At 37.4% G+C, this 23,496-nt stretch overlaps 1 protein-coding gene across 2 annotated transcripts; it reads left to right on the top strand.

Moving 5' to 3' along the window:
• The first annotated feature begins 1,776 nt into the window (after positions 1 to 1,776).
• Positions 1,777 to 22,944, top strand: LOC100259968 (3-isopropylmalate dehydrogenase, chloroplastic). Of its 2 annotated transcripts, none has more exons than XM_002276348.5 (12): positions 1,777 to 1,918; positions 2,081 to 2,323; positions 2,919 to 3,048; positions 3,152 to 3,263; positions 13,423 to 13,498; positions 14,507 to 14,595; positions 15,127 to 15,213; positions 20,685 to 20,801; positions 20,949 to 21,056; positions 21,204 to 21,257; positions 21,371 to 21,523; positions 22,602 to 22,944. In XM_002276348.5, the coding sequence occupies exons 1-12, from the start codon at positions 1,858 to 1,860 to the stop codon at positions 22,674 to 22,676; spliced, it is 1,305 nt and encodes a 434-aa protein (XP_002276384.2). In that variant the 5' UTR covers positions 1,777 to 1,857; the 3' UTR covers positions 22,677 to 22,944. The 2 variants fall into 2 exon arrangements, with proteins under 2 accessions (XP_002276384.2, XP_059597147.1); XM_059741164.1 differs by lacking the exon at positions 1,777 to 1,918 and adding an exon at positions 1,978 to 1,993.
• The last annotated feature ends 552 nt before the right edge of the window (positions 22,945 to 23,496 follow it).

The following is a 23,496-nucleotide window of genomic DNA, read 5'->3' as shown; positions in this document are numbered from 1 at the left end:
GTGGAATGGGTTAATGGGTATTGAGATGAGTAGGGAATGGAAGTGAGAACGGTGTAGGTAAGAGGGTATGAAATGGGTGGGTTAATGGATATGGCAAACGGGTTAGTGAGAGAAACATGGGTTCAGTGGTGTTATTCATGAATGGCATGGATGTTGGGAAGTTAGTGGAATAGGTATCGAGAAATGAAAAACATAGATTGGCATAAATGGAATGAGAGATGAAGAGTGGCAAGATCTTATGGGTTTAGTGAGTGAAGAAAACGGGTTGAAGATGGCATGTGGTGTAGAAAGAGAAAGCATGCGAATGAGAAATGGGAATGATGGAGAAAGATGTGAAGGGAGTGGGGGGCGGCCATGCACGCATGGCTCCTGTGCATGCAAGCAGGAAACGGGTATGGGGATTAGGAAAGGTGGGGTAAGGAATAGCAGCCAAGAACGTGAACCTGGCCATTTCCGATCTGACCCAGGCAGCACATGATGACAACCTGGGCAATGAAGTTGGCTGCCTCTTCCAAATTTGCTTGCCCGTCCGCTGAATGATCTTCTCTTACGCAGAACAAGTTTTGGAATCAGTTGAGCTTTCCTTGGGTGATGTCCTTGGAGAACCTTAACTAGTGATCCACGTTTCCGCTTCCTTTTTTCATCTAATAACCATACACGGATGCTATGGCTTCCCTGCTGCTTAGGTCCACACAAAGATCAGCAGCTCCATTCGCATCAAGGTAATCATCTGGACTACAGTACACAACCCTCTCAAATGCATCCACCATCAACTCAAAAAAGAACCAACCATTTACAGGGGAAAAACAAAGAGTATCCAGGAAGACAAAAACAGAGCATTACATGCAAACAAATATGTTCAACCAAAACCAACAACAAACGATGCTCAGAAATCAACAGAGAAATGAAACAGTGCATCCAGAAAGTGAAACCATTCAAGCTCAAGGTGGCCTTACCTGATGATCTGGGACCCCACCTTCTTTTGCTCTTCGTTTCCTCTGTAAAGACCCTTTTTCCCTCAGTTCAAAACTCCTTCCTGTCTTCCTGAAACCCCTGCTCTCCGTCTTCACCAGCAAACTTCCAACAGATATCTAGCTCCTCCCCTGTTTCTATCTTCCGCAACAAGCCATTACTAGCTCTACTATTCCTCCATCAACAAGCATGGCATCTTCAACCACCCTCATGGCCGGCCATCCCCCTTTGCCGCTACACGTCCAATGCAGCTTCTTCCTAGCAGAAAAGGGGTCCCCCTCTTCACTTCAAAAAATGGGAAAAAAAACTCTCTCAGGTGGTCCCAAACCAAAATAGAAAACCATTGGTCTTTGAAAGGGCCTACAACGTCTCAACTTAATTCGTATCATTATATTTTTTAGTAAAATAAGACATGTGAAGAATTGATAGTACTTAAAAGTAATAAAACTTTTTCACAAATGTAGTTCGTAAGTGGTCATTTTCCCATGATGGTAGTAGCGATGAGTCCAAAATATGAATATTGTATTGTTAAAAGTGCTTTTAAATTAAAACATTTTATTATTAAATATTTAATACAACAAAATCAAAATTATAAAATATTTATTTTAATTGATTTACGACCTTCAAATTTAATAAATTTCTTTTAAAAGTCATGTAACCTTTTGATTTCATATTTATCCATTTTATAAATAAATATTTTTATTATTAAATAATTTTATCGGAAAATTTAGCTTCTTTTAAATTAAAATTTTTATCATGTAAAAAAGAAAAAAGAAAAAAAAAGAATGGTTTAGGGAGTGCCCGCTGGTCAGGCTTGATGACGAAGATTTTCTAACCGGTGATGATTTCTTCGGCGAAATTAAGGAGGTATAATCCGTCGGAGTCATGGTTGACAATCCCTCCAGTGTTGTTGCTGAAGGAACCCTGATGAGAAACCGGTTCCGCCGTAAGCAAGTTCTTTCCTTTTTCATTTTCAAATTCAAATGAATGGATGGTCATGATTAAATCTACAAATCCAACGGTAATAAATCAAAGTTCGGTACTGCCGCGTGGGTACCATAGACTTCTCCTTTTAGTTGCTGGCTTGTAACGTTTTTGTTGAGTGTAGGGCAGAAGAAGGTACAGACTACGCCAATGGCGGCTTCTCTGCAACTGAGCGCGAGGCCATTCAAACCTCACTTTCAATCAAAATCACTCTCCAAACCCTCTTCTATCAGATTGGCTACTATCCGCTGCTCCGCCGCAACACCCCCAAAGCGATACTCCATCACTCTCCTTCCCGGCGATGGCATCGGCCCTGAAGTCATCTCTGTTGCTAAGAACGTTCTCAAGCTCGCTGGCTCTCTTGAAGGTATCTCATGCCTTTTTCTCAATACCACACATTTGATTTTATTGGCCTTTTCTTTTACCACATTTTTTTTCTCTATTTGGTTTCCGGGAAAACGATGGAAAATAAGACAAAAGGTCGCATTACGATCAATTGAATGGGAATGTGTACCATATACTAATTTAGTTCGATTTTCGTCTCTGCTGTTGTTGTCCTTCGGTAGGTTGCCGAGAAAACGGAAGAAAATACAAAGGAGATCGTTTTACTCGGATGGAATGTTTTTAAAAAATCCCAACTTCATTTTCTTTTCACTCCCTTATGATTGATGAGAAAAATGGAGGAAATGAAAAGAAAAGTTTGTGCTTCGCTGAATTGAGTGATTTTTCCTTTTGTTTTTTAACACATCTTTATATTCACTTTTCCTCTGTTTGATTTTTTTCTTTAATGGAGCAATATAAAACAAAAGAAAATAAAAGAACGAAAAGAAGGTAGCCTTGTGAATTTTTATTTTTACTTACTATTTTTGTTATTGCTACTGCCATTTTTGTTCTCTCGAAATCCTAGGAAAAAAATTAATACTGATGATTTATTTTTCTTTTAAATTAAAAAACAATATTAGGTATCGAATTTGGGTTCCAAGAGATGCCTGTGGGTGGATGTGCCTTGGATTTGACTGGAGTTCCACTACCGGAGGAGACCCTTTTGGTGGCTAAGCAATCTGATGCAGTTCTTCTTGGAGCCATTGGGGGGTAAGAATTTTTCATCAACCTTGTTCTATTCAGTTAGTATTTATTTTCAGAAAATTTTAATGTGTGACTATTCCTTATTTGTGTATTTGTTTGGTGGGTCAAGGTACAAATGGGACAGTAATGAAAAGCATTTGAAGCCAGAGACTGGATTGCTTCAGCTACGATCTGGTCTTAAGGTCTTTGCAAATTTGAGGCCAGCATCTGTACTACCACAGGTAATGTTTGTTATAATGCAGTAGAATACAATCTCTGATGTTTCGCTTCATGTGTAAATGATATGTATTTTACTGTAAATTGTTTGTAAAAATGCATAACATTAATTCGAGGTTTTTATTATACATTGATGCCAAGTTGTAAGGCTTATGGTATGAACTGAGAATATCAATACTTAATATGGTTGTGGGATTGGATCCAGTCAACTCCAAATGGGTTTGGAGGACTTGGGGCGTACTCTTTTAATTTCTTAAAAATCAATCTTAGGTAAGCTGCATATGGAAAATACCATGATCAATAGCAATGATTAGAGAATTAAGACTGTAGGAGCTTTAAAGCCTTGAGTATTAACCAGTAGCCAATTACAATTGAAAGATGCCCTTTCCATTTGATACTTCTATGTATAAACTAGTACACAAGATGACCTCTTATATCCATGAGTTAGCATTAAACATAATTAGACTGTAATTTGATTCAATCTAAGATTAGATTAAAATATTGTATGAGAGGAAACATCATACTATCAATCATAGTGATGATGAGATGGAGGGCTATCAATCTAGTCTTGATGAAAGTGATGACAATTTTAATTTCAATGATGACTATGTTTATGATGCCTAAAGCTTCTCTAGGATGTTTATCTTTTTTTATTTTGATTTTTAGATGTTTGGAAAATTAGAATATGTATTTAGAAAAGATGAATTTCTCTAAACAATATAATGTTTCTTATGATATCACCTTTTGCTTTAGACTAAAAGGAGTCCTATTGCCTTTTGCTTTTGCCAACACTTACATATTATTATTATTGTTGTTGTTGTTGTTGTTGTTGTGCATATTTCAACCTTTCCTTGAAATATACCCCCTCTAACCAAAATATTTGTCTCCACCCTGAAATATGCCCCCTTATTGTGCTTATTTCAACCATGCCCTGAAATATGCCCCCTCTAACCAAAATATTTGTCTTGCATATTTGAACCTTGCCTTGAAACATGCCCTCTCTAATGAAAATATTTATCTCTGCCCTGAAATATGCCCCTCTAACCGAAATATTTGTCTCTGCCACTGCTATCTATATAACTTCATGCAGGATTACACTATAAGGTCAAAAGTGATATCTACGCCCAAAATTTTGACCATCAAAGTTGTTGGGCCAACTATCACAAGAAAAATCGCTTCCCCTCTTGCCATCACTGACTCCCCATTAAAATCTACAAGCAAACTATTGCTAGATTTCAACTGCTCCACTGTAATTCCCATCCTTTGATATGTCGACATAAACAAAATATTAATTGAACTTCAGGCATTAATTAGGATTTTTTTGAACTTTGCAGTTGGCCATTGGCAATGTGACCACCAATGTATTGTTGTGTGGAAAGTTGACATTGCAAAGGGTGCTTCCTAAAAAATCAATTTGTTAGAACATGGTTGATGGATTCCCACAAGACAAACTTTCATGCGAACTTAATTAACTTGTTTGATCTTGGTAACTTTGCTTCTTGGGTCATCGCCATGTGTAATTGCAATTACCCTCCTCTGCTCCTTGTCGACAAATTGGTTAGGAGACTTTTGAGGCCGGTGGGATTCTTGAAGTCAACCTTGACCTTTGAATCAAAACTGCTGAAGCTGCCTCCTTTCTTAATAGATTTCAACCATGTGCTTGAGACTTGTGCAGTCCTCTATACCATGCCCATGAGTCCAGTGATATGTGCAATATTTACTTATATGTCCATTTACTTAGATGCAAGAGCCAATACATTTCCAAAGGAGGTAAGATCACGTTGATTCGGAGGACGTTGGCGAGTATGCCCATTTACTATATGTCTATGGTCTTTATGCCCAGAAAAGTCAGATTGAGGTTAGAGCAGATTTAGAGGGATTTTTTGTGGGGAGGTGGGGCCCTTGAAAAGAAGCCTCATCTTGTTCGGTGGAGCTTGGTTTGCCTTGATAAGAGTAATGGGGGTTGGGGGTAAAGTGCCTTTCTATCCTCAATAAGGCTCTCTTGTGTAAGTGGAGTTGGAGATTTGCTATTGAGAGAGAGGCTTTTTGGAATCAAGTGATTAGGGGAAAGTATGGGGAGGAACAAGGGGGATGGTGTTCTAAGGAAGCAAGGGGGGTGTTGTGGAAATCTCTTAGGAAGGATTGGGATGTTGTAAGAAGTAGACTATTTTTTGTTGTGGGGAATGGGCAAAGGGTAAAATTTTGGAAAGATTTTTGGTGTGGGAACAAACCTCTTTGTGTTTCTTTTCCCTCCTTATTTGCTTTGGCTGTTTTCAAGTATGCTTGGGTTAAAGATGTGTGGTGTAGCAATGAGGGTGGGGGGAGTTGGTACCGTTTAATGACTGGGAGTTGGATGAGGTTTGTAGATTTTTTCTGGCCTTATACCGGAAGAGAGTTCAACAAGCAGTGGATGATAGGGTGATTTGGAGAGAGACTAAATGTGGGAAGTTTTCAGTTAAGTCTCTTTACAAATCATTAGTATTAGGCCCTCTAGCCTCTTTCCCTTCGTCAGCCATTCCCTTCGTCAGCCATTTGGAAAGTCTATTTGCAGCCTAGAGTGAGTTTTTTTTGGGTGGGAAGCAACTTGGGGGAAGGCTCTTATCTTGGATCAACTTCAAAAGAGAGGATGGGCTTTAGCGAACAAATGTTACCTATGTCAAAGGCACGAAGAATCAATAAATCACATTCTTCTCCACTGTGTAAAGACAATGACTCTTTGGGCGTTGCTTTTCTCTATGTTTGGGGTGCAATGGGTGCTGCCAGCCACTGTTAAGGAGATGCTTTTGGGGTGGAATGGGTCTTTTGTGGGAAAAAAGAGGAAGGGTGTTTGGAGAGCAAGTCCTTTGTGTCTTTTTTGGATGGTTTGGAAGGCAAGGAACAAAATTGCCTTCGAGGAAGAAGCGCTGTCCATTCAAAGGCTTAAGTATTCGTTTGTAAATTTTCTTTGGTCAGAGACGAAATTGTCTATAAAAGATGGTCCCTCGACCTTAGCTGATTTTGTTGGTTGGGTGGGAACCCGTTAAGGTTGTGTGTTGACCTTGGCTTTCAGCTAGAGAGTGGGGTGTGTGTTCTTTCTTGTTTTTCTTTTTCCATTGCTTTGGTGGTTTTTATACAATACTTTTACTTTTAAAAAAAAAATAAAATTTACTTGTATGTCTTTTTTACAAATTTCCTTATGGTTGAGGTGGCCAATGGAAATCTGTAAGTTTGCCTAACTCTTGAAAGACATGTGCATTTATCCTATACATTTTACTTCTGCTTGTTGACTCATCTGATTTCATTGAGTGCTGCTTTTTATTCGTGGTGTTAGTGGTAACCAGTACCTTTTAGTTGAGATGCTGCAATGTCCTCCTCCAGACTGGCATGTAGGCTCTTGAAAAAGTGTAGTAGCTAGAAGTCCTAGCTTGAAAGCTATCGAAGTAGTTTTATTGTCATACACTTCCATCTGAACCAGGCTTTCACTTTCTAGTATCCTAACATTAAAAAGAGAACTTGTATCTCTTCTCTTGCATGATGAGCACATATTGGAAAATAAAAGCTGTACATATCTCTGATAAGAGGGCTGAATGACAACTATAAGAGGAAGGTAATTAAAGCTTTAATTAGGGCTTAGAAGGCAGACCTTGTTTGTCTTCAGGAGACTAAGATCCAGGAGATGTCCATTGGAGTGGTGTGAAGTCTTGGAGTGGCAAGGTTTTTGGAGTGGCGTGCAGTTAATGCAAGGGGAACAATCGAAGGGGTGGTGGCTTTTTGGGATAATAGAGTGTTAGGGTTGACTGGCATGGAGGTGGGCTAGTTCTCGATTTCTTGTTGTTCTAGAAACTACGAGGATGGCTTTGTGTGGGTCTTTACGGGGGTTTATGGTCCCATTTTGAAGAGATGCAGAGAACTTTTCTGGGAGGAGCTGGGGGCTATCTGGGCTATGGGATGACCCTTGGTGCATTGGAGGGGACTTTAATGTGACAAGGTTCCCTAGCGAGCATAGTAGAGGTGGGAGGTTGGCTGCTGCAATGAGAAGATTTTTGGAGGTGGATGATGAATTGACTTTGAGAGACCTTCCATTGCATGGGGGTCCGTTTACTTGGAATGGTGGGCTAAATGGGCAAACTATGTCAAGATTGGATCGTTTCTTAGTGTCTGAGGATTGGGAAAGTCGGTTCAGTGGGGTGGTGCAAAGCACTCTTTCTAGATCGGTGTCTAATCACTACCCTATTCTATTAGATGGGGGAGGGGCGAGGAGAGGTCCTATGCCTTTTTATTTTGAGATATGTGGTTGAAGGAGGAAGGGTTTAAGGACTTGTTAAAAGACTGGAGACAAGGGTTCAACTTCAGGGGTTCTAGCAGTTTCATTTCGACAGCAAAGTTGAAGGCTCTCAAGGGTATTTTGAAAATTTGGAATAAGGAGGTGTTTGGGAAGGTGGAGGTTAACAAGAGTTTGGCATTACAACAGGTCAATTTCTGGGATATTCAGGAGAGGTCTAGAGCCTTATCGGTGGAGGAGGTGGAGCCCTGAAAGGAGGCAAGGGAGGAATATAAGAAATGGGTCCTCATGGAGGAAATCTCTTGGAGGCAAAAATCTAGAGAAGTGTGGCTGAAGAAAGGTGACAGGAATACGAGTTTTTTTCACAGGATGGTGAATTGTCATACAAAGAGTAATTTGACTAAGATTAAAATTAATGGAACTTGGATAGTTGAGGAGAGGGAGATTCAGGGGGGTTTTGTTAGTGCTTTCCAACACCTGTTGTTGGATCCTGGTGATTGGTGTCCAAGTTGGGATGGCCTAGTTTTTGATAGATTAGCAGGGGAAGAGGCAGCTAGGTTAGAGGAAACTTTCTTTGTTGAAGAGGTAGTCTCTGCTCTTTTTGATCTAAGCGGGGACAAAGCTCCGAGGCCAGATGGTTATTCCTTAGCTTTCTAGTAGTCCAATTGGGATTTGGTGAAGGAGGAGATGAGTTTTTTCCGAGAATTTCACGAGCATGGGATGTTTTTTAGAAGTCTAAACTCTATTTTCTTGGTGTTGGTACCAAAAAAAGGAGGTGTTGAAGACTTGAGAGATTTCAGATGTATCAGTTTGGTGGGAGGGCTGTACAAGTTGTTAGCAAAGGTGTTAGCTAATAGGTTGAAGAAAGTGGTGGGTAAGGTGGTATCCTCGTCTCAAAATGTCTTTGTTGAGGGGAGACAAATTCTGGACGCAGTGTTAATAGCTAATGAGGCTATAGATTCTCTACTGAAAAGCAATGAGTGCGAGGTGATGTGTAAACTTGATATAGAGAAGGCATACGACCATTTAAAATGGGATTTCCTGCTCTAGGTGTTGCAAAAAATAGGGTTTGGAGACAAATGGGTAGGATGGGTTAAGTGGTGTATTTCTACATCTTTCTCAGTTTTGGTTAATGGCACATCGACAGGATTCTTTAACAGCTCCCAAGGGTTGAGACAAGGGGACCCCCTTTCACCTTATCTTTTTGTAACAGGTATGGAAGCCTTAAGTTGTTTGATTAAGAGAGCAGTTAGTGGGGGCTATTTAACAGGCTGCAGGGTGAAAGGGAAGGTGGTGAGGGAGTTCAACTCACCCATCTGCTGTATGCTAATGACACACCGATTTTCTGTGAAGCCTTTAAGGACCAACTAACTCACCTAAGCTGGGTGTTAATGTGGTTTGAAGCCATATCTGGTTTAAGAATTAATTTGGACAAAAGTGAGATCCTACCAGTGGGGAGGGTGGATAATCTAGAGGAGTTGGCCCTTGAGCTTAGGTGTAAGGTAGGGATGCTCTCTTCCTCATATTTAGGGCTTCCTTTGGGTGCACCTCACAAATCAGTGGCGGTTTGGGACGGGGGGAGGAGAGGTTTTGGAGGAGACTAGCTTTGTGGAAGAGGCAATATATATCAAAAGGAGGGGGACTCACTCTCATTCAAAGCACTTTGTCCAACATGCCTATTTACTACATGTCAATTTTGCGTATTCCTAGATTAGTTATATTGGACTTGAGCAAATCCAAAGAGATTTCCTTTGGGGTGGGGGGACTTTGGAGAGGAAGACTCATCTTGTTAAGTGGGCGGTTGTATGCTCAGATAAAAGTAAGGGGGGATTGGGCGTAAAATGCCTCTCTACACTTATTAGAGCTCTTTTGGGTAAATGGAGTTGACACTTTATGGTAGAAAGGGAAGCTCTTTGGAAACAAGTCATTAGTAGGAAGTATGGAGTGGAATAAGGGGGGTGGTATACTCGGGAAGGTAGAGAGGGATTTGGCGTGGGGTTGTGGAAGCAGATTAGGAAGGAAGGTTCTCAATTGAGCAACTACATTGTGTTTTCTGTGGGTAATGGTAAAAGAATAAGATTTTGGATGGATTCTTGGTGTGATGATGAGGCTTTATGCAACTCTTTCCCCTCTTTGTTTGCTTTGACGGTTTCAAAAGAGGAGTGGGTGGCGGAGGTTTGGGACCCTTCGGTTGAGGGGGGGAGTTGGAGTCCTTGTTTGTCTAGGGCTTTGAATGATTGGGAGGTAGTTTTGGTGGAGCGGTTGCTCATGACAATTCAAGGAAAGAGAGTTAGTGCAAAAGTGGAGGATTAGGGTGGTTTGGAAAAAGACAAAAAGTGGGTTTTTCACAGTTAAGTCTCTTTACGGTGTTGTGGAGCCGGGAAGTACAATCCAGTTTCCAAGGAAAATAATTTGGAGTCCTTATGTTCCTCCCAAAGTGTTTTTTTATTTATTTTTGCTTGGGAAGCCTTGTGGGAGAAAGTTTTAATTTAGGATCAACTCAAAAGTAGGGGCTGGATCCTTGCTAATAGATGTTTCTTTTGTCTAGCCAAAGAAGAGTCTACTAATCACTTGTGGGAGTCATTATTCACTTTCTTTGGGGTGACTTGGGTTCTCCCTTGCTCGGTAAGGGAGACTCTCCTTGGTTGGTTTGGGTCCTTTGTTAGCAAGAAGTATAAAAAAGCTTGGAAGTTGACTCCTTTATGCCTTTTTTGGGTGGTGTGGAAGGAAAGAAATAGGATAACATTCTGCAATGAAGAGTTTTCAGTACATAGGTTGAAGAATTCTTTTGTGTGTAGTTTATGGTCTTGGACAAAGTTGTATTTAGATGCTGGTCCTTTATCTTTAATTGACTTTTTTAATTGGTTGGGCTTTAGGTGAGGGCAGGTGAGGTTTTTTGTATTCCCTCCTTTTTGCTCTTCTTAGCCTTATGGCGTCTACTGTATACTTCCTGAATGCCTTGGATTGTCCTCTTGGCTTCTTTTTTCTAATTAATATATTATCTTCTGTGTTTACCCATCAAAAAAAAAAAAAAAAAAATCTCTGATAATGAATGGATTGAGGATTTCGTCAAGTCGTGAAATCATGCTAGTTCTGCCCCCTGCAGATTGGACAGAAATGCTTTGCATATCAGTGCATCATTGCCATGCACTAAAGTCAAAGGTTGATTTGAATAAATGCCTTATGTGATGTACTTGGTCTCCCATGCCATCATAAACTCGGAATTTTGGGAAGATTAACCAATGTCAGACTTCTATTTCTAAAGTATGAGAGTTAAATGGATTGATCAGCCCTTGAACCACTCAACTTGCTAATTGCTGGGAAGTCTTTCCATTATGGGAATCCACCTATGCCTTTAGCTCTTCCAATCTCATTTCAAGAAACCCTGTTTTGTGAATTAAATGTTCTGTTCATTGATTTATCCTCCTCGATATAGAAGGAAGACTCCCCCTGAAGGGATCTCATTACCATTGAGGGTGTGGTTATGGGGGAGAGAGACCAATGCAAATGCAATTGAGGACACAACTCTTCATTATTTGGGGCCAATGGCTTGTTGTGTTGCATCAATGAACAGTTTTTTTTGCTCAAACTAGACCTGTTTTTGATGCAAGCAGTCTTCTAGATGCCTTAAAGGGTCTTCTCCTCCACTAGTTTCTTCCACTGTGGCTCCTATCGCCTGTGACATCTTGCATCCCATAGACAGAGCCAAAGATGTAGGAGCTTCAAAGCCTTGAGAATTATAAAGGTGACCAATTGCAGTCAAAAGATGCCATGTCTATTTGATTCTTCTGTATTTATACTAGTACACAAGATGTGGTTACATGAACGTGGGTAGTGGTTGCAAACATTGTGGATGCCATTTCCATTTGATTCTTCTCTTGTGATTGGGCTCTTTTTAACTTGTGGTGTGTAAATCCAGGTGTTGAGCCTTATTCTATCAAGATGGCAATTGGGCTGGATGTGATGTTGGTATCACGTGGTGTACAACTTTTGCATTCATTGTTCAGCTTAAGCTTGGTGGTGCTGGAAGTTTTTCTGCCTAGTTTAAGGGGCACCTATAAAGACTTCACCTATGAAGCATTTCAAACAACACAAAACCATCTCTCACCTCCACACACACATCTATCCAGAATGGAATTTGATTTGGTGGGTTTCCAGAATTTCTTTTATTTTTTCAAGAAACCTGGAATCATATCCCTAATTCCATTTGTCTTGAGGCTTGCATATACATTTGTTTCTTTGTTTCATTTTTATACAAATAAATGAATAAAACTTCTGAATCGTTAGTTGAAAAATTTATTTAAAGAACTGTCCCCAGGATTTTTTTTCTTCCAAAAAACATATCTACTATCAAATTGTATTCAATGAATGAAAGTCTCTGAGTGGCTGTAGAGACTTGGTATCCAAGTTTTTGACTGCATGTTTTCACATGATTGTCATTGGGGTTGACTGAATCTGTAACTAATATATAGTAAAAGGCAATCTTTGTGTTGTTTTAAAGTGCTGGCACCTTATATACTAATATTCTCTTTCAGCCCATTCATCAAAATCCACATTGAGCTTGTTGCACATGCTTCGCTAGATTGACTTGGCTTCTGTATCCATCAGTCAATATTGGCAGACCATTTCCCACCAAGGCCTCTCTAATAATGAATGAAGTTGTGCCTTGTGCCTTAAAATGGCATGCTACCAATTTATCACTAGATTCACCATATTTGAACTCAAAAAAATTCAGACACTCAAAATTTGATGTATATTTGATTACCTATCTCATCTAAACTAATTGGAGGGTGTGACCTGAATGTTTGGACAATCAAATAGGTTCAGTTTGTATACTTTTTTTATTTGATATTAGGACTTGCAGCAATAGAACTTTACCCAGCTCACTCCATATATTTTCATATTAAGTTTTCTGAAAAGTTTTTGTAGGTCCAATATAGAGGATTTCTCTGTATATTGCTATCTGAAAATGTGGGGAAATCATAGGATACATGATATTCATTTTTTGGAGATTGTAGGGATGCTGCTTTTATTATTTTTGCTTATTTAGTATGAATTTTTATGTTCTAGTGCTATTCTTTGTGAATTGTTTGATATTTAGGTTCCTCATTGGCAACCCAATTTTTGTTTATAGTTTTTCAAGTTTTAGTTTCACTCTTTATAGATTGTATGATATTGGTGCCTGATTAGAGACCTAATTTTTAGTGAGCCATTCCTTATATCTGATACCTGGACCTGATAACATCCATCAATTTGGGTTTCACTCTGTGGTTGGGGGGGAGAGAGAGGTGCCTGATTAGGGGACCTCATTTTCAGTGAGCCATATCTTATATCTGATACCTAGACCTGATAACATCCATCAATTTGGGGTTCACTATTTGGTGGGGGAGAAAGAGAGAGGTGCCTGATTAGGGACCTAATTTTCAGTGAGCCATTTCTTATATCTGATACCTGGATCTGATAACATTCATCAATTTGGGATTTGTTATGTGCAGGAAATAGTAATAGAATTGGAGGGAGAGAGGGAGGGAGGGAGGGAGAGAGAGAGAGAGAGAGAGAGAGAGGAAATAGTAATGGAATTGGAAATGACAATCACATGATACTCTTTTTATTGAAGATTTGACTTCATTCTTTACAGTCCACATTTGCTGAAGTTACACTTCTCATGTATGATCGATAGAAGAGTAATGTGAGAAAGGTACTAAGTTGTGGGACTGCTAGTCAACATTGTAAGACTGTAGAACAATTTATGGATGGAACTTGCTACATGTGTTGAGGTGTAATAGGCTTGTGATGGGGAAACTCTTGGAACTATTTTATATATCTATAAACAGATGTATTGTTCTTTTTAGATTTAAACGTCTCTATGAAAAATGAGTAATTCTTTGTTTTCACATTTTAAGTTAGTGGACGCTTCAACTTTAAAGAAAGAGGTTGCTGAAGGTGTTGACTTAATGGTTGTACGGGAGCTTACGGGAGGTCAGTGTTCATTGATATCACTCGGAGTCATAGCACTTCTAAAAGTCATTTATTTATATATTTTTTGTTTTTACCAATGTTTTCAGAATCAGACAGGTGATCGAATCGGAAAAGTTACTGGTTCACGGTTTACTGGTCGGACCGGCGGTCCAACCGCGGTCGAACCGGTGACGTAATAAATATATAATTTATATATTATTAAAATTAAAAATAATTATAAAAAATTTAAAATATGTATGAATAGATTAAAAATCAATAATATTATCAAATTAAATCATATTAATATTTTTAATTTTATTAAATGAAATATGTAAAATATTTAAATGTGAATATATTAAAAATGAAAATTTAAACTAATTTTATAATTTTTAAAAATATTATATTATTTTAATTTAATATTACAAAAAATTTTAAAATCTAATATATATTATTTTGTTTGGCATATTAGATAACAAAAACTATGTAGCTGAGTGGTGTCCTTGGATGGCTATAGAATCTGGGGTCCAAGGTTCAAATCTTCTTGGGTGGGACTTGTTATTTTTTTTTTATTGATTAGATTGGTTAGCAATCCCACATCGGATTGTAAGAGAAATGAGGATGTAATGGATGCCTATAAAAGCTATCCATATTGAGGGCCAATGCATTTCCTCATCTGGTGGGCCAAGACTTAGCCCAAAATATGGTTGAGTGGGGTATGGGCTTTGTCATTACGAGACAAGGCCTAGCATGGGCTTTTGCCAAATCTTTTTATACAAGGGAGCCTTTAAAATGGTGGTCCAACTAGAATTGTTCGGTTCGATTAGAACCGTCCGGTTCCACCGGGTCACTGGTCCGACCGCCGGTTTAGGCAGTTCGTGGCCGGTTTAATTCTTAAACAGTTCAAAGGGCAAATCAGACCGGAATTGTGACCGGTTGAACCGGTTGGACCGGCTGCTCCGGTCCGGTTTTTTAAACATTGGTTTTTACTTATGTGAGTTACCATTCTAATATTGTCTTTGTTGGGAACAGGTATTTATTTTGGAAAGCCAAGGGGTTTTAGCAAAAATGAAAATGGCGAGGAGATCGGTTTTAATACTGAAGTATATGCTACTTATGAGGTAGTTTTCTGATACAAGTTCTCTTGCTAGCAGACTTTCATATGAAATGCTTGATATGGACCTAATGTTTGTCCTAAGGAATATACAAGTTCTTATGGGCAAAATTAGAGGAATTATCTACTACTGCAATTATATGTCTGTGAAGAAGAAAAAAGTGATTCAAATAGTAGATTTATCTTTAATCATGTGGGGAATTTTTTATGGGACCTTAAAACATAGTGGGTGTTTTGTAAATGCAAGTCTATAGCAGTTACAGAGAGTATTTCCTCTGCCAGACTGATGGTCAAGTATTAAAATGTATGTATTTAAGATATGCAAGGAGAATTCTTCTTCTTCTTCTATAGTTCTATTTTTAATTTTGATTTATTTTTATTTTTTGAACTTTTGAACTTGCAGAATAGCATGTTCTGAACCTCTTAAGAATCCTAGTTTTATTTTTTCCAGACATCTTTCTTCAATTTTGTCCTTTTGTAATTGCTTTACTATATTAGTGCATTAGTGGTTACTAAAGATGTAACATTTCTATTCCAGATTGATCGCATTGCTCGCATTGCTTTTGAGACTGCTCAAAAGCGACGAGGAAAACTTTGTTCTGTTGACAAAGCAAATGTCTTGGAGGTAGAAGTTCTTTTATATCATTCAGCTTCTCATGATATGAATAAAAATGTTGTTTGCCCCATCCTACCCTCCCCAACAACACCTCCCTTTTCAGAAGGAAGAAGTTTTGGTTTACACTGCAGAAAATATCTTTTGTTTTCTTTTGTCATCAGGCTGCTGGTTTTACCTTCTCTTTAGGTAGTTTATTATATTCTTTGATGATGCTGTGAGTGCCCTGCTTGTGACATGGAAAATTTGATAGAAAAATCAACTTCGACACAGGTAGCAATGCCCAAAACTCATAGAAACTTTATCCTTATCTATTTATATTGTCTTTTCTGTTTCATATGGAGAATGTGATAATCCTTCAGGAAGACCTTGTCAGGAGTTTTCATCTCTGTTGAATTTCCAATGTTTGTGGTTGGGTTTGCACTTCTTTGTGTGTTTGAATTCAGAAGAGGAGTTGGGCGCATGGGCTTATGTCCTAGGCTAGCATGTGTGTGCATCTATGATGAGCAAGAACTTAACTGTATTACCCTGGTAGGAAGATGACCATTTCAACTTTTATCACACATTCCAATCCAATGAACAAGCAAATAAGCATAAGTTTTGTGTGTCAATGACAAACTTTTCGGCCTCCATTTATTCATGACAATTTTTAGAGGCCCGCATTTGGTTTTTGCAGTCATTTCATGCTTCAGTCTAAGGTCAATTACCTACAGTTTCCATCATATGGTGGCACTATAGCACAGGCCATTCTATATGAATAACTTGAAGGATTAACCTATTATAGCTCTCCTTTTAGATGAGGCGGCACTAATTTACTCCATGAACTAATGAGTGCGTACAAGAAGCCACTTGGCTGGATTCTATGTTACATGGGATGGAGCATGTCATTGGATCTGACCATGAGTTTACAGTGCCTAAATGTCAGATTATGCGATTACTATATTTTAGCACATTGGAACTTGGATTCTTCATGGGCATTCTAAATATAATTTCTTTTAGAACAAAAACTAGATATACATTTTTTTCTTCAAAAAAAAAAAATTGTGAGAAAGAAAATAGCAGACTTGGTGATTGCAATTCTCCTAAAGTGGATGCTTCTACCAGTCTCAATTTTCAAGTTAGAAGAATTGTTACAAGTTCAAAGATGTACATACCAAGACTAAAACGAAAAAGAGCCATCTTATAGTAATAAGTCCCCGAAAGCCTGGCTAGGAGTACATGTCCAACTGAAATACTCCAAGGTCAATCTGGGTAGGATGTTGCTTCTGAATCTATTGGTTTGGGAGTTAAATAGATACTCCATTCCAGGGCTTGGGGTTGGATGGCTTTATGAAAATGTGAAGACCAAGGTTCTGAAATCCCTCTAACCCACTTAATCATATTTCTAAGTCATCTTCTAAACTTAACATATTTAGCCTTCTTTAGACCCCAATTTTGTGAAGTCCTCTTGCTGTAAATCTGGAAAAGCCAAAAGAAATAACTTCCTTTTTTTTTTTTGATAGGTACAAGGATATTGTATTAAATAAAGGTATACACGATGTATATATATACAAAAACCAATAGGGGCGAATACACACAAAAAGCAACCGCACCTATGGGCAGATTAACCAATCCACAAAATCTATCAAAGAAGTAACATTGTCCCCCATCTACACTCTAACCCAATCTGAAAAGAGATACAGAAAAGAACTTTTAATTGTTTGGTTTAAGCTTTTCCTATCCTTAAAAGCTCTCCAATTTCTTTCCCTCCAAATGGACCAAAAAATTGTAGAGGAGCAACTTTCCAAGCCTCTTTCCTTTTTTTGCCAACCAAGAAGCCACTCCAACTTAAGAGCACCCCTCTCACAGAAGAATGCATCACCCATTGTACATGAAATAGAGCAAAAATTAGCTGCCACAATATGGTTGCTTTCAGACAGTGCAAAAAAATATTATCTCCTATTTCCCCTTCTGCTTTGCACATGTAGCATCTGTTTGGCATCCTCCATTCCCTCCTTCTGAGCTGATCCTGAGTCAATATCTTAGCCCAAGTTACCTCCCAATTGAAAAAGGTATCTCTTACAGGGGCGGCGGGGCCTAAGAGTTCCAATTGCTTCTTGATCTAGTTTTCACGAGGTGAATCGTTGACTAGTGAGTTCAGCCAAATAGAATTAGTTTATGGTGTCCTAAAGCATTTTAACATGGACTATGGACAAGGTTGGATATGATTAATTTCCAATTCATGGTTAGGCCGAAAAATAGGATATTTGTTGTGACGACGGAAGCTTTCATGCAAACAAGGTTAATTCAAGAACACAAAGACAAAACAATCACACATATGGTATCCGATGTTTTAATGTGGTTCGGTTAACCATGCCTACGCTCAGGGATGAGAGAGAATCATTCCACTATACAATATAGAATATCACAGGATAGAACCAAATGCAATTATTGGGTTTTTGAAACATCCTATGTTTCCCCACTCTTTGTATCCATACCTTACCAAGAGTCTTCTCGCTCCACTGGGTGCCTCCCATTCTTCCTCACATCTCTATCCACCTCGTATGGTCTCTATAGGCCCATCTCCATCTCATAACTTTTTCCCTTCATGATCTAGAATATTTAGAGAGATTTCCAACAACTTTCCTTATTCTATAAGCAAATATAATATTACAATAATATATTAACTTAGGAAATATTCTATGCAATATTTTTTACAAAAAGGAATCTATACTAATTAGGAATTTGGGACAATTCCCAACAATCTCCACCTTGGACCAAATTCCATGAAGCCAATCTTCAATCTCTCCATGACATAGACTTTTTGTATCATATCACCACGAGAGAGCAATTGACTCCACCTTCAACTAAAATTTCTTTTGTCTTCGTCTTGTGTGCTCTGTAATCTTTTACTCTTCTAGAAATCTTCAACCCAAACTTTGATACCAATTTGTTGTGACAACGGAAGCTTTCATGCAAACAAGGTTAATTCAAGAACACAAAGATAAAACAATCACATATATGGTACACGGGGTTTTAATGTGGTTCGGCCAACCATGCCTACATCCACAGATGAGAGAGAATCATTCTGCTATACAATAGAGAATATTACGGAGGATATAACCAGATACAACTATTGGGATCCTGAAACATCCCATATTTCCCAACTTTTTGTATTCGGACCCTACCACAAGCCCTCTTGCTCCATCAGGTACCTCCCGTTTTTCCTTACATCTCTATCCACCTCGTATATAGACCCATCTCATAACTTTTTCCTCTCATGACCTAAAATATTTATAGAGATATTTCAAATAACTTTCTTTATTCTATAAGGAAATCTAATATTATAATAATATATTAACTTAGGAAATATTCTATACAATATTCTTTACAAAAAAGAATTTTTAGGAATTAAGAATTTGGGACAATTCCCAACAATCTCCACCTTGGACCAATTCCATGAAACCAATCTTTAATCTTTCCATGACACAGACTTTTTGTATCATATCACCATGAGAGAGCAATCAACTCCACCTTCAACTAAAATTTCTTTTGTCTTCATCTTGTGTGCTTTGTAATCTTTTGCTCTTCTAGAAATCTTCAACCCAAGCTTTGATACCAGTTTGTTGTGACAACGGAAGCTTTCATGCAAACAAGGTTAATTCAAGAATACAAAGACAAAACAATCACATATATGGTATATGGGGTTTTAATGTGGTTCGGCCAACCATGCCTACATCCACGGATGAGAGAGAATCATTTCACTATACAATAGAGAATATTGCAGAGGATAGAACTAGATAAAACTATTGTGTTTTTGAAACATCCCATGTTTTCCTACTCTTTGTATCCATACCCTACCACAAGCCCTCTTGCTCCACCGGGTACCTCCCATTATTCTTCACATCTCTATCCACCTCGTATAGTCTCTACAGGTCCATCTCCATCTCATAACTTTTTTCCCTCATAACATAGAATATTTATAGAGATATTTCAAACAACTTTCCTTATTCTATAAGGAAATCTAATATTACAATAATATATTAACTTAGGAAATATTCTATACAATATTCTTTACCAAAAAAAAATCTTTAGTCATTAGGAATTTAGGACAATTCCCAACGATCTCCACCTTAGACCAATTCCATGAAGCCAATCTTCAATCTCTCCATGGCACAGACTTTTTGTATTATATCACCACGAGAGAGCAATTGACTCCACCTTCAACTAAAATTCCTTTTGTCTTTGTCTTATGTGCTATGTAATCTTTTGCTCTTCTAGAAATCTTCAACCCAAGCTTTGATACCAGTTTGTTGTGATGGCGGAAGCTTTCATACAAACAAGGTTAATTCAAGAACACAAAGATAAAACAATCGTACATATGGTACACGAGGTTTTAACATGGTTCGATTAATCATGCCTACGTCCACAGATGAGAGAGAATCATTCCACTATACAATGGAGAATATTACAGAGGATAGAACCAGATATAACTATTAGGTTCCCAAAATATCCCATGTTTCCCCATTTTTTGTATCCATACCCTACCATAAGCCCTCTTGCTCCACAAGGTACCTCCCGTTCTTCCACACATCTCTATCTACCTCGTATAGTCTCTATAGACCCATCTTCATCTCATAACTTTTTCCCCTCATGACCCAGAATATTTATAGGGATATTTCCAACTTTCCTTATTCCATAAGGAAATCTAATATTAAAATAATATATTAATTGAGGAAATATTCTATACAATATTCTTTACAAAAAGGAATTTTTACTAATTAGGAATTTGGGACAATTCCCAACAATATCCTTTGAGCCTCTTTGTTGAGATGCCTATATGTCTTCTATGACTATTTGATCAATTGATCCAAACAAACTGATGAATTGTTTGTAGTATTGGGAAACTAGTCCATTGCACTGAATAGTGTTATTGGATCATCAGCTACTTCTTGCATGCTGAATTTGTGTTACCATCAATCTAACTAGTGATTGTTGGACTTGGTGACAAAAATTGCCATATGCACCTGTTTTTTCCTTTTTCGTATTTCTCTTGCATCTTATACCTTGAGAGAAATTTGTTGTTCTTGTAGATACATTATTTTAGTTCCCTTCTTACATTTTATATTGATGCAATTATATCATTTAATTGCATGATATCATTGCTACAAAATGGTAGTGCTAAAAGCATGTATAAACAGTCATAATTGGTTCTAGGCACCGCTGACAAAGATAACAATAATAGCATAAACCAGTAAACAAATTGCATGAGGTTGATATACATACACACATATACACACCCATATATATATATGTGTGTGTGTGTGTGTGTGGTGAATGTTTAAATAACTTTAATTTTATATATTGAATCATGGAGTCTTATTGGCTGCTTTTTAGGACCATATATAGTATTTTATAGTGTTAATGCTTAAGGTTGAAATGCAAGATATCATACTGTATTGATGGTAAAGACTATAATCTTAATATTTTAAGAAATTGTCCAGGCATCAATGCTTTGGAGGAAAAGAGTCACAGCAATGGCTTCAGAGTACCCTGATGTCGAACTCTCACACATGTATGTTGACAATGCTGCAATGCAGCTTGTTCGTAATCCCAAACAGGTTTACCTTCATCTTTGAAACAAATTTTCATGATTTTCCTCTTCCATGTTATTCCTCATCTAATTCCAGTTAAGAATCAGGAAAATAAAGTTTCAGAGCATTGATGAGAATTCTAACTGTTTCAGTTCCAAATCTGAAATATTGCAGTTTGATACTATTGTAACAAACAACATATTTGGCGATATTTTATCCGATGAGGCTTCAATGATCACTGGGAGTATTGGGATGCTTCCGTCAGCTAGTGTTGGTGAATCGGTATTGCCAAATCATCTGATTCTCTAAATGATGGAATCTTTGAGTGGTTCAGAAGGAATTCCTTGTAGTGCATTCCACTTTTAGTCCCAATTGAAGTTTTATGTTCTTTTTCGTTTGATGTTCATTTTAATTCTTTTTTATCTGTAGGGGCCTGGACTTTTTGAACCAATACATGGTTCTGCTCCTGATATTGCTGGACAGGTTAGAGTTGCTGTGCTTCTATTTTATCTTCTGCATAGAGATAAAAGCTGTTATTTATTTTAACTTTATGTGAACACGTCTTTTTATCCTGAATACTTTGTTCTAATATGCAGGATAAAGCAAACCCATTAGCAACTGTGCTGAGTGCTGCGATGCTTCTGCGGTATGGTCTAGGTGAAGGAAATGCTGCTAAGAGAATTGAGACAGCAGTGTTGGATACCCTAGATAGGGGCTTTCGGACCAGAGACATATACGAAGCTGGAACTGTATGTATAATTTTAGTTTACTAAACTACTTGTTCTTATTGTTATTGTTGTTGCTGTATTTTCTTTATATTATTTTTAATCCTTCTACCTTTTTTGCTTGTTTCTGCCATTTCCTTGGTAGGAGACATTACTGACCGTCAAATTACTTAAACTTTTCTAGTTGGTTGCTCCGAGGGGCATAGAAGGAGGGGGGAGGGGGGGTTGGGTTTATAATTAAGTAGTTGAAGGAATTCAACTTTCCCTCTTCTCCTTGGTAACCAATTGGACGTTAGAGAATAATCTACTTCAATTTTGTTTTAAAAGAGAGAAGAGTTCAAAATAAAGTAAGAGGGAAGATGAGACATTAATCTCTTGAAATCGAAAATTTCTTGTTTGGCATCCAAGTTTTATAGAACTGTTTTTCCAACAATGTCACATTCTTTGCCTAGCCTTTGCTTGGGCCATCAATCTATAATATCCAACTGACATGGCAGAATGGAATTCTTTCATAGCCATATCTCATCTGTCATCATTTTATTCTGCATGGTCCTTGTAGGGGTCTTACTGATGGATTTGTTCCCAAATTAGTTTGAAATATTCCCTCTGATTGCAGAATTGATTTAAGCATATGGTTATGGTGAGGGATAACTACAGAGGCTGATAACAAAAGGATGAAAAGAAAAAATGCTAAGAAAAATGGTTTTCTCATATTTGGTTTTACTATGAAAAATACAAAAGAAAATAAAATATAATTAGAAATTTATGTATTTTAATATTATTTAATCATGAAATGAGTTTGAAGAAACATATAAAAGTGATTGATTGACTTTGAATTAATTTTTTGGTTTTCCTTTGCTTTTTCTTTCCTTACACTTTTCCTCTTTATTTTCTTTCCCTTAAAATTTCCAGGAACCAAACATAACATAGAGCCTTTTCTAGTTTGTGTTCACCATTATCCTTGTTCCATATGGGTTATAAAAATTAGTTTGTTAAAACTCTTTAGACAGAAGGGATCTTTATGGTCAACATTCACTTAAAAATTCTTCTGATGAATATAATTGTTTAATTGATCACTAATGGCTTGCTCTTGCTTCTACAGAAGCTGGTAGGATGCAAGGAGATGGGTGAACAAGTGCTGAAGGCAGTAGAATCTCAAATACGTGCTGCTGTATGAACTGAAACCAGATGAACCTGCAAGCATTTCAAGGACTACAAGTCAGTTCCACCATTGTTTTTGCATTGGCCGTTTTGGTCTGTTATCCTGCCCTTCTTCTTCTTCTTCTTCTTCTTCTTCTCTCTCTCTCTCTTTCTAATTATCTTATCTTTATAATAATTTCTGATTTTGGAATTTATTGGTGTTAGCATTTAAGAGTGTTTCTGTGGTTATTTATTGTTAGGTCTTAAAAGCTGTTGCCAGTTAAAGTTGAGGACCTGGTTATTAAGGTTGTGTTTGGTTTCATGAAAGAAAAAAAATGTTAAGAAAAATAATTTTTTATATTTCGTTATATGATGAAAAAATAAGAAAAAAAATCAAATATAATTAAACTTAGTTGAAAACTTGTATATTTTTAAATTATTTAATCTCTTATGTCGAATAGTTAAAATAAGTGAAAAGAGTTTGAAGTAATATATAAAAATTATTTATTAACTTTAAATCTATTTTTTATATTTCTTTCATTTTTTTTTTCCTCTACATTTCTTCTTTATTTTTTGTCAAAATTTACAGGAATCAAACATAGTCTTAAAAGTCTTACTAATTGTTAATTGCCACCATATGTGTGTGTTAAGAAGTTGCCAAAAACCGAATGTTTGGTTTCTTTCCTAGAAATTTTGATTTTCCTTCTAATTCTTTTGGTAGAATCAGACATGGAAAAAAAAAAATTTCATTTTTTTTTTATAAATTTTCTAAGCATTTTGTGGAACAAAACATAGCTGAATAGATCGTTTTCTACTAATTATTGAAAAGGGTGTCGGATCCATACTAACTTTAACCA

This window comes from Vitis vinifera, chromosome 12 (assembly GCF_030704535.1).
Source record: "Vitis vinifera cultivar Pinot Noir 40024 chromosome 12, ASM3070453v1".
In the NCBI taxonomy this organism is placed as follows: domain Eukaryota; kingdom Viridiplantae; phylum Streptophyta; class Magnoliopsida; order Vitales; family Vitaceae; genus Vitis; species Vitis vinifera.
The sequence above is the reverse complement of the archived record's forward strand: the minus strand, read 5'-3'. Positions and strand labels throughout refer to the sequence as shown.